This window comes from Lates calcarifer, unplaced genomic scaffold, assembly GCF_001640805.2.
Source record: "Lates calcarifer isolate ASB-BC8 unplaced genomic scaffold, TLL_Latcal_v3 _unitig_4567_quiver_2591, whole genome shotgun sequence".
In the NCBI taxonomy this organism is placed as follows: domain Eukaryota; kingdom Metazoa; phylum Chordata; class Actinopteri; family Centropomidae; genus Lates; species Lates calcarifer.
Window position 1 is genome coordinate 7,639 of NW_026116974.1, and position 11,300 is coordinate 18,938.

The window sequence follows — 11,300 nt, forward strand, 5'->3', positions numbered from 1 at the left end:
AAACAAATGTTTCAGTTTCACGTTGAACTACCTTTACAAGAAAAACCTTCAGGTTATTCAGTACAATACTGTGTAATGACATTATCAGAGGTTCAGTGAGGTACACTCACTTCTCCTTAAAGACTTTGTTAACTCCAATGAAAATTTCATTAATACCACTTTCACCTCCAAGAGGGCCATCCTGGTAGAGCTGCTCCAACTCTGTCAAAGATCTGAACGCCCTGGACAGCAGGCTCTTTCCTCACATTACCCACCACACCTAGTGTCTCTCCCTTGATAATTTGATGCTGATTCTGAAGCAGTTTGTAAAAGGGGACAGCAACATTTGTATCTCCTGGGGAAGTTAAGTGTTTTTAATGTAGTTTCCCACATTCTCTATTATTGTTTAGTACAGTAACTTGAACATCAAGGATAAAAATTACCTGAACCATACTGTGAAGGTGGCTGGTGGTGATAGCTGTCCTGCAGACTGCTTTGATGGTCATCTTTAAGCAGCAGGTCCTCCACAAAGCCAGGTATATTCTAGACTGCTCAGACCCCAGCACTATGAGTTTGAAACGCTTCCCTCAGGCCAAAGATTCAGGGTATCCCAGGTGCACAGGCACCGTTGGCAGAAAGCATGTGTGAAAAAACACTGAAATTGTGGTCTGAGTTTAATGTCTAGTTTTCTGATGTCTGGGGCTGGTGTCTGTCCATCTGTGATTTTACAGACTTGTAACACTTGGACCTAACCTAGCAAGTTGTCAACCTGTCTCCTCTGCAGCTCTTCCACTCCTGTGTGCTGATGCATTCACAGGCTGCCCCTGCCAGGACAATGGTAGGGGAAACACTGCTGTTGTTGTGTCACGTCACCAGACATCAAACTGCGCTGACGCAAGTGGGCTACAGTTTCTATTTGGAGTCAACACTCTTGCTACATGTTTGAGTAGAAATAGATCTATTCTTTTCCCGTCAGTATGCCATAATTATCTGAATTAATGCAATTATTTATGATATGATATGATATGATATGATATGATATGATATGATATGATATGATATGATGATGATATGATATGATATATAATATTTATTGTTGTTGATAATGGGGCACAGCTCATTTATACTGGGGCATGTGCTCCAGTAAAGGCATACGTCCAGCACTGTGGCCGTGGATACCAGTATTTGGTAGACTGGGAGGGACACAGCCCAGAGGAGCTGCCCTGGAACAGTTTGGGGTGGATGTCAACAACCCATACAAATCCAACCATTACTAATACTATGAGTAATGTTGCACAGAGGATGGATTGTAAGGCCACAGATGGACCTGAGGGGAACTGTCTGGAGGAAGTGCAGCAGGAGAGAAGAGGAAGGAATTAAGAGAAGCTGATTCATCAAATTGAATGTGAAACAATTTGAATTCATCCTTTAAACTGAGACATTTTTAATATGTTTGCTGATTATGTGAAAGTGGCATGTTGGTCATTGCATGGCAGACAATATACTGGACAACTTATATTTTGTCACTACAATTGCACACTCTTGCTTTTATTTTCATCTGTTGTTATAAGTAAATGTGTCTGTTATATCTGTATTTGTTCCTCTTACCTTATGGTAAAATGCTTGTGTTAGGTATGTGTGTGTGTGTGTGTGTGTGTGTGTATGTGTATGTATATGCTGGGTGTGGCCTTCTAGCTCCTGCCAATCTGGTGTTTGTTTTTATACCTAACACCAACAGAGTTGCTTGATAATTTTGTTGCTTGTCCTGCTTACAATGACAATAAAGCTATATTCTATTCTCTATTCTCTATTCTATTCTATTCATATCAGCTCATCTATTCAACAAGCTTCTACAATATTTAATCCCCAGCTTTTCGCTCTACTCTGTCAGAACATCTGTTCTTTCATGTGGCTCCTCTTTGCCTGCCTGCCAGACCCCTGCCTCACCCAGCCCCTCGTGTCAACAGCCCCCGCCTGAGATCTGAGGCCTGTACTATGGAGCATGTTGAACATACCTCGGATATCTTTTCGTTTTCTGGCCTCACTAAACCTAACAACTGCAGTCTAGTTGTGGTTATATGATGGTGGTTATCAACTTGGTAAACCACCCCAGGATTTCCCAACACAGCCATGAGCATGTTCATGTGAAAGAGGTGAGGATGTTAATTAGAAGCAACGTCGACAGAAAAACATTTGTAGTGAGTGACGCTGTGTGTCGGGGAGGAATGCAGAGGAGATCAGGGGAGGTGACTGCACCTGTGTGAGCAGGGTGGAGCGACTGGACAGGAAGTCAGGAAAGAGGGGAGTGAGCAGGCGTTTGGACTCTCTGGGAGTGGACCAATCAGTGAAAGCTGCAGGGCTGAGGCAGGGATGTATTATAGGAATAACAATACTAATACATCAATGGGCTAAGGCCTAGCCGAGTGAGCTATATTCCTCACTCACTGTGGAGGGTGGGTGCCATTCACATGCTGCTTTGGGCTGCCGGTGGTGAAGATAGACAGTGGGCATCAGGGTCAGGTTCCTGTATTAGGCAGGGTGAGGTAGTGGTAGCAGGGAAACTAGGAGTGCATGTCCGCTTCCCAGACTGTTGATGAGGCCCTCCTTTCACTAGTGGAGAGGCCTCGCTGTGCTGCAGTAAAGTCTACATGGATTAGGCTTTTTATTGTCACTGTACAGTTAAGTACAACAAAATGATTCTATTCTATTCTACATGAGGCTGGACCAGAGTGAAGCTCAGAGCACAGGGGGTGGTCTTGAGCCCCGGGAAAGTTAAGTGTTTTAACATTTTGTAGTGAAGTGCATCTCTTGAATACACCCCAGAGAAAAACCACTCCTCCCTTAGGCCCTCCCCTTAGCAGGTGGGCCCTCACCTGGTCTCAGTCAGCCTCTTGCTGGTCCTTGATGGTGCTTGCCCCTACCTGAGGTGGTGAGAAAGATTCTCAGTTCTTTTTCTTTTGTTAAGTTTAAAGTCTGGCCCTACTAACTTTGTTTTTAGGTTCACCTTGTTTTGTTCTGTTGTTTGCTGTGTTGTGTTACCTTTGGTTTTGATTGCGTTTGCTGGAGTTAATTCTGGTTTCTTTCTGCTGTTCAGTTGCTTTGTTTGTGTATATGTGTGTTGGGATTATTGATTCATTTGTCCATTAATTGGGTTGTGGATTTTGTTGGACGCTGTTGGATTTTTTATTTATTTATTTATTTATTTTTGTGTTGTAGGAAGTCTTTTATTTTCTTTTCAATGTTGCTGTGCTGCACCCAGGGTGAGTGAGACAGGGCACATCCTCTAGGTTGCCTCCCCACTGGAGGCCCCAGCTCACTGCTCACAGCTTTAGCAATTAAGTGAGTGATTTTCTTGGATTTTTTTTAGCCCCCTGTATCTAATAGTCTGGGCTTGAATAGTTTTTTAATTTATGTACCAATTGTAATTTTATTAATGTTGCTAATTGTTGTTGTTGCTAATCTTTGTTTTGTCTCCAACAGCTCCAGTGCTTTTTTTTTTTTTTGCTTTGCTTTTTTTTCACTAACCTTTCACAAACCTGTGTCCTTGTAGTCTACAGTGAAATAGTTGAATTTTCATTATATCCTGGGGTGCAAGGCCCCAGGTGGCGTTGTTGGTTCCTTAGTTCCTTGTGTCTGTCTTTCCTTAATATTTTGTAAACTCAAAACTCTACCCCGCTCGCCCACAATTTCATCATTAGTAGTTTTTCTGTCTTTTGTCTATGTTGTGTTGTTTGTGTTTAACATTATCAGTTTTAAAGGGCAGCTATGGTTATATCATGGGGAGGACTGCAGCTTAGGGAGCTAGACCCTCTTATGGAGCTGCATGAGCACCCTGATGGCACGCCGCGTGTTGGGATGGAAGGATTTGCAGTGTACAGCATGTTGTGTCCTTTGGGTATTGGCGTGAGTTGCAGTGCCCTGGGGAGGACTAAGTTTATTGTGCTGTGACTTGGACTGGCATGTGCCCAGAGCCTACACTTATTTTAGGCCTGTGTGGCGGTAGTATGGGGTGGTTTACTATTTTCCATCATTGTGGTATACACAGTAGAAATATTCAGTCTTTCATCAAAGAGGTTTATTACACATTGATACCTGCGGGTAAATGTGGCTATAGCCACATTCACAGATGATATTCAACAAGATGAAATGTGAACAATATGATCACATAACTAAGAGACGAAACAATTATTACATGTCTCACTGAGTAAGTAGTTTTGCTCTTTTGTCTGATGGTGAACAAATTATGTGATACAGGTAAAGTTGCAGTAATGTCAGACTGAGCAGAGAGGAGAGAGTTAATGTCTAAGCTCAATCTGACTGAAATATTAACTTGTAATCATTAGAAATATTTAACAGTGTGTGGATAAAATTAGATTGTAACTATAATGTAGTAAAGTATGTAATCATTTAGAGTGATAAACTCTCCCTTTGTTTGTTAGAAGCTCTGCTTTAAAACCAGAATGGAAACTAAGACAAAAACAGCAAAACAATTTGACTGATCTATTTTATCTGTCACTTTAGTGTAAACTCTTTTGTCCCTGTCTGGATCCTGTAGGAATGATGACTCTGGTTTTCCAGTGATCTGATTGGTCAGTAGTTGGCCTGTTGACAGGTTTTGATCTGATCCTCTGATGTTAACCTGCTCTGGAGCAGATTAGCCATTTAGCGTAAGTTACCATGGAGATTTATCCCATTAAGAAGTGAACCACCATCGTCAGACTGAAAGCTCCGAGCTAAACCTGAAGTCACCTCTCTAACCTCAAATCCTGCATCGTAGCACAGGCCTTGGTACTCAGCCTGCTGGGTCTGACCTCCAGTCTGGGTTGGACCTCAACTCTGCTGCCCGCCCACCTCTGCAGGAACTATGACAGAGTCCTGGCCAAAATCCTCCACTCCACTGCCTGTCCCTCTCTCCAGTGACCTCAGCCTCAGCATGAAGTCATTCAACTTTACAGGAAACAGCCTTTTTACACCGTTCAGCTGTCTGTATCTGAGTCCTACCTTTGGGTCCGACAAAAAGCTTTGTTTAATATTTTGGTATTCATTTCAACTCCCCTGCAGTTCTAAAAGGCTTAAGCTCTCTCTCCTTCTCAACCCAACCGGTCGAGGCAGATGGCCGCCGAGTCTGGTTCTGCCTCTTAAAGGAAGTTGTTCCTCTCCACTGTTGCCTAGAGCTGCTCATGGTCAGAACTGTTGGGTCTCTCTCTGTTAATAAAGACCTGCTGTACATGTTAAGAGCCTTGAGATAACTGATTCTGTGCTTTAAAACTAAAAATGACTTGTGCTAATGTTGACTGTTAATTTTGAAGTTATTAATAACAGACTGTCTCTTTCAGTGAATGCTGTGAAGTTGACACATTATTGTTCAGTAATTATTGTTCATGTTTGGCAGCTGTCTGTCTCCTGTTATTAATGGAGGGTTTTATTTAGATTTGTCTTTAACACAAGTAAACAAGTAAACTCATCCTGAAGTAAAGGCATTAACAAAAGGATCATTAATACCTGCTTTCTTTGTCTCTTTGCTTTTGACTTGAATTAAATATACACTATATACTTGACTTTAACTAAACGTTCCTTCTTTGTAAACTGTCTGTTTTAATGAAAGTCAAAATAACAGAAACATTATCTCAGTGTTTTCAGTTCAATGGACTTTGTCTCAGTTTCACCAGGAAGAAGAGAAAATATGAAAATGCAGTGCAGAGATGATCAAGTCCAAAGGTCTTCGAGCTTCTTTATGATCTGTTTAGTTAAACATTAATCATCGAGTCATGTCTTTAGTTTGGTCACTAAGCTTTTAGTCACTAACAGCCACAGCTTCTGATTCCTACATCAAGGATCTACTGCTGCATCCACTTCTCAACACTGAAAACAATACGAAGCTGCCGACGTTGATTTATTTATTTTTATTATATATTATTATATTTTTTAAGTTTTTTAGTTTTTTTAGTTTCATTTTGTATGAAGCTGATTCCAGTCCTATCATTACACTCCGTCAGTTCCGTTTCATTTGTGGACCAATGACTGCACAGAGGCTTTTCAGTTTAATTATATTGGATCATGTGTCACACAGACTTTGTACTTTGATTATTACACAGAAACTCAGTCTGAATGTGCTGTGCTGTCTGAGGGTTAGTGTTAGTACATTTTTACTGATCCACTGAGTAGTCATATTTCCGATGACACGTGAACTACTCTTACGCTGTTAAACGGAACTGAGTTGGCTGAGACTATGATCTGTACCAGCGACGGTAAGTTGTCTGAATCTCCGTGTTATCTATGGTTGTTATTTGTTAAACGGCAGGAAACAGCATCAGTAGAACCAATATACTGTGATGTTAGCGATGAAATTTCATGTCGCCGCTGAAAGTTTCAGCTCAGGAAACTGCGCAGTAGAATATGTGTTTTTTTTTTTTTTTTTTTTTTTTTTTTTTTTTATCGGTTGGCTAACTGCTCTACAGGCCTTCGACGGATCCTGTCACCATGTTTCTGTCCATAAATACAGTAGATTAATAGAACAGAGAACAGTCTGAGAGTGTAACAGCTCAGTAGCAGCAGAGTGGAGCAGCTTCTACTGCAGCAATATTAATAAAGTGTTTACATGGAAATGAAAAGTCAATCCTAACGATCAGAGAACAGAGGCCTCGCCCTGATCCGCTGCTGTAGGAGTCAGGACTATAATGTATCTTTAGTTCTAGCTGTGATATCTGCTTGGTTTACACTGGTTTTTATTAATGATGTTTTCAAAGGAAGAGACTGTTACACTGTAGAAACTGCTCCAGTCTGTTCAGTTGTATAAATCTTTTATTTTCGCTTTCAGTTTGACTGAGTTTAATTCCTTTCATCTTACTGCAGCTATCATGGAAAACTTCTGTTCACATGGTAACAGGTCTGAGCTGTGCTGTGTGGACACAGGCTACAGTATGTTAGCTCAGTCTATCACTGATACACCGTCCAATAACAGAAACAAGACACTTGTTGCTGTTCAGCTGATCTCTGAAAACTCAGTGACATGAGAGACTGGATGAGCTTTGAAATGAAACAGCTGAAGTTTAATAATGTGAACTTTGAACAGTGAGCTGAAAAATCAAAGATCCTGTTATCATTCACCAAAGGAAAGAAAAACAAAGGCTCAGACTGGTTCAGACCAGTTCTACATCTGTGTGTTGACTGTTTAAAACATGATCAGAAACAGCTCCATTATCAGCAGAAATGTGAGAGTTAACCAGGCTCCTCTCAGTCTCTCACTCACAGTAAGCAGGTTACCTACTGCTCAGTGCAGTGACTGACTTCTCTTTGTTTCCAGATGTTCTCCTCCTGGTTTGGATAAAGACTCACCTCCTCCAGATCTCAGTGAGATGGTCTCCTCAGCTCATGAAAACAATCAACCTTCCTTTCAAAATGACTTCCAGAGGAAAACCTTTGACAGCTGCATCTCTGTTGGTAAAGCTGTTTACTGCAGAACATTACAGGAGGCTTGTGTTTGACAGGCAGTAATGTCTGTCACTGCTCCTCCTCTTTAACATCTCTGAGTTTGTAAACCTTTTTTTCTCTGACTCTGTCTCTCTCTGTCACTCATACACAGTCATTTCAGTGTCCAGAAAGAAACTAATATAAACTGAGACAGTGAAGGTGTTTCTCTGTTCATCAGAGGCTTCATCAGCTCTACTGAGTGAACATCTGTGGGAGGTGAAAATAAGTGGTGGTAGGAGAATATGACAAAAACAGTGCTGTTGCACATGAACTGTTTATGCACATGTGAACGCGCAGCAGGTTTAAAATTGTTTGTAAATATATTTAAAATTACTGAAGACATGATTATCTATAATTACAACTTTGGCAACTATGTTATACAGTAGAATAGGACTGGTCTCATACCAAGTACCTTTTTAACTTTGATTTAGTAGATGAATATAGAAAGACAAGAAGTATCTGTAACTCATAAAGTAGAAAGGAAGAATAGTTGTTCTTTGGTCATTTCAGTGTTCAGTCTTCTTCTTCCTCTCCAGATCTTTATCTTCCTTCTTTGGTCCTGGCTGGCAGCAGCGTCCTCCTCCACTCACCTTCCCTCCTCCTCTGGTCATTTTCCACCTCATGGTGGCTGTCAGTCATTTCTTTAATCTTTACATTCTCTGCCTGATTCATTCAGACCAGTTGTTGACAGTGTCAATATTTCAACCAGACAATAACCCTCTTCTTCTTCTTCTTCTTCTTCTTCCTCTTCTTCTTCTTCTTCTTCTTCTTCTTCACAGATACTTTTGATGAAAGTCTTCAGTGGAAGCAGTCTGACCTGTCATCCAGCAGAGTATCAGACAGGGAATGAATGCTGTCCCATGTGTCCACCTGGTAAGATCCAGCTGAATGTTAAAGGGACATTTCACTGTGGTAGTTACAGATGGAGTCTGTGTTGTGCTTCCAGGTGTCAAACATACTTCATGAGCTGTTTCTGTTCACAAGTGAAATGTATCAGTGAAGCACCTGAATCTGACTGGACTTTAATTCCAACAGTAAAAGAACAGGCTGGAATGTTTTAAACTTTGTCTTCATGTGGTGAGAGTGAGAAGAATGAAACTGTAGTAGACAGCAGTGTATGTCACCTCGACTCTCAACATTATACATTGTCATTCCATAGAAACATAATGCATGAAATTAAACTGTTGATTTTCTTTTCAACAGGAAGTCGTGTTAAAACAGATTGCACAGAGTTCAGAAGTACGTCCTGTCTGCCTTGCTTAGAGGGAACCTACATGAATCAACCTACTGGACTTAAAAACTGTTTTCCCTGCACAAACTGTAACACAGGTAGATCTCTGTTCATATTTTTATTTAAATATTAGTAAAAAAAAAACTTCAGTAACTTTCAGTAAAATCAGTAAGTAAGTATATTATTGCTACTACTGCTGTGTAAGAATTGAGACAACTGTTTGGTTTGAAGACAAAACATTTTGATTCATTTTGATGAGTTTACTGCACATTACTGATTTAGCATTGATGATAATTGACTGGCTGTAGAGAGAAAGTATGAAATACTGCAAATCCAGTGAAGACATGGATAGTGTCACAACAGACTCCTTCGACATAACAGAGTCACAAGACTTTCCACATGAGGCTCAGTCAGTCTGTTAATATCAGCTGAGACTGTGGTGTCCTCTGTAGTTTGCTCAGTATTTGTATTTATCTAAACAGCAGTAAGCAAGTTGTTGTCAGTGAGACTTGAAGTAATGATAGAACTGACCTCTCCTGCAGAAGTTAGTTGTAGCCTCCATCTCTCCTTTTTCCTGCCACAATGAAATTATACTTCCATTAGGTTTTATATATGAGCAGTTTTGTTCTCCACTCTATCAAATCCATATTTAGACTGATGTCTTCCAATAAATTCACAGAGTGGAGAAACTGCTGTATCACATTTATTAAAGATGTCATCTCGGCAGAAAAAAACACTTTCTCTGTAGAATATAAAACAGAATAGAAGTTCTGCATCTCTATATGTAACCTCTATATGTGTTGACAGGCTCTGGTCTGAAGATAAAGACTTCATGTACATCAACATCAGATACAGTTTGTGAACCACTGGAAGGATTCTACTGTATGGACGTCAAAGACAAAGGCTGTGAGGCAGCACAGAGACACAGACACTGTGAACCAGGACAATACATCAGTAAAAAAGGTTGGTCTTCTTGTTCTGACTTTAACATTAGACTGTAGGTTTAGATTTAAAGTTTTAAAACTATAAAAACCATAAAAGTCTCAGTGTGGAGCAGGTCAGCTGATCCATCCAGTCAACCTGGAGCCATCAGTTATGGAACTTTTGGTTTGTGTTTGTGTTTTCAAGAAGTGTCCAACATCTTCACAGTCAAAGGAAAAGAAATGGATCATTGCTTCCTGTCCATTTGTCTGACCTGTGCTCACTTTCTCAATGCCCCTTGCTAACAGTTTAGCACATACACACCTGCTCTTTTTGCCCTGTCAAGGTAATAAAGTTAATTACTGATATGACAGAGAATGTGACTCCTGAATTGAGGTGATTTGATCTGTTGGAGTTGTTGGAACTACAGAGACTCAGTCCAACAGGTTTTATTTTGGCCTGTCATTATGTTTGTTATTTTAACTTGCCAAAAGTGACAGCACCAGCTCAAAATCATTCATTAACTTATCTTTGCTAATCATAATTAGCATTGGAGTGAAATGAATCTGTATGGTACCAGCCCAGGTGTCAGGACAGAATCACTCATGCGCCAATCATCTGTCAAACTCACACATGCAGTGAAAAGCTGCAGAGCTGCAACATGATCAGTTTTACTTTAGCTGATGATGATCCATTAAAATGTGTCTGGATCAGCATAAACATTTTAGAATAAATATCCTGTGCTGAAATATTTGCATAAATTACTGCAGCTAATACCATTTAGATACTTCAGTGTTAAACAGTAGAAGGTTTGTTTATGAAGCTGATGTGATTTCTCCTTTACACTGAATATAAATCTCCTCTTTATCTGCACCTGTGAGAAAAGAGCTGCAAGGAGAACATTTCATCAAACTCTAATTATTAAAGAATCAACAATCAATTTGTAAACTGAAACCAGAGAAATGTTCTGGAATGTTTAGATTGTCTAGTTTTCAATAATAATAATAATAATAATAATCAGATAGTTTTTAAAAACCTACTGAATGGAAATCAGACAGGTCTGATGACATGTAATGATGTCATATAACACTCTGATCATTTCATAATATATGTTCATTAGTAACTACTGTCAACATGTATATAATGTGTGTTTGTACAGGAACAGCCTCCACAGACACTGAGTGCTCTGACTGCCCTGATGGAACATTTTCAGATGGGACATTTACATCTTGTCAGCTACACACACAGTAAGTGAAACTTCACATCAGACACACACCTGGTTTCTTACTGCAGTCAATTTGTAGTATCTATACATTTTCCTGTAAAAATGTCCCTCTGTCATTCCAGTGAATCAAAACCTTGATGACCAGGACTGCCAAACTGGAATGTGGAGACACAGTTTCAAACACGACAGTGACTGTGATCAGCGTTGTAGTGCCTTTGTTATTAATAGCAGCTGTAGTCATATTTCATAAAAGAAAATGCTGACAGGTAAGATCTGTGTGTAGTCAGATGAAATGTGATCATGGTTTAATGTTTGATAAAACTTTCTATCAAGTCATGATGTTGTTGATCAAGATGTTTTTCATTGGTTTTTTTTAGGCCTTTTCAGCAAAAAGAGTGAGAACAGTCCCCCAGAGGTATGTTTGTTATTCTCTTTTTCAAACTGTATGTATGTGTACACTGTGGTAGATGACAA

At 40.0% G+C, this 11,300-nt stretch overlaps 1 protein-coding gene across 1 annotated transcript; it reads left to right on the plus strand.

The window, feature by feature from the left end:
• Positions 1-5,823: 5,823 nt before the first annotated feature.
• Positions 5,824-10,852, plus strand: LOC108900662 (tumor necrosis factor receptor superfamily member 14). The gene is made up of 6 exons (XM_018701830.2): positions 5,824-6,227; positions 7,283-7,419; positions 8,229-8,322; positions 8,653-8,778; positions 9,488-9,643; positions 10,761-10,852. Exons 1-6 carry the CDS (start codon positions 6,209-6,211, stop codon positions 10,850-10,852), a joined length of 624 nt encoding a protein of 207 aa, XP_018557346.1. The 5' UTR covers positions 5,824-6,208.
• Positions 10,853-11,300: the final 448 nt, after the last annotated feature.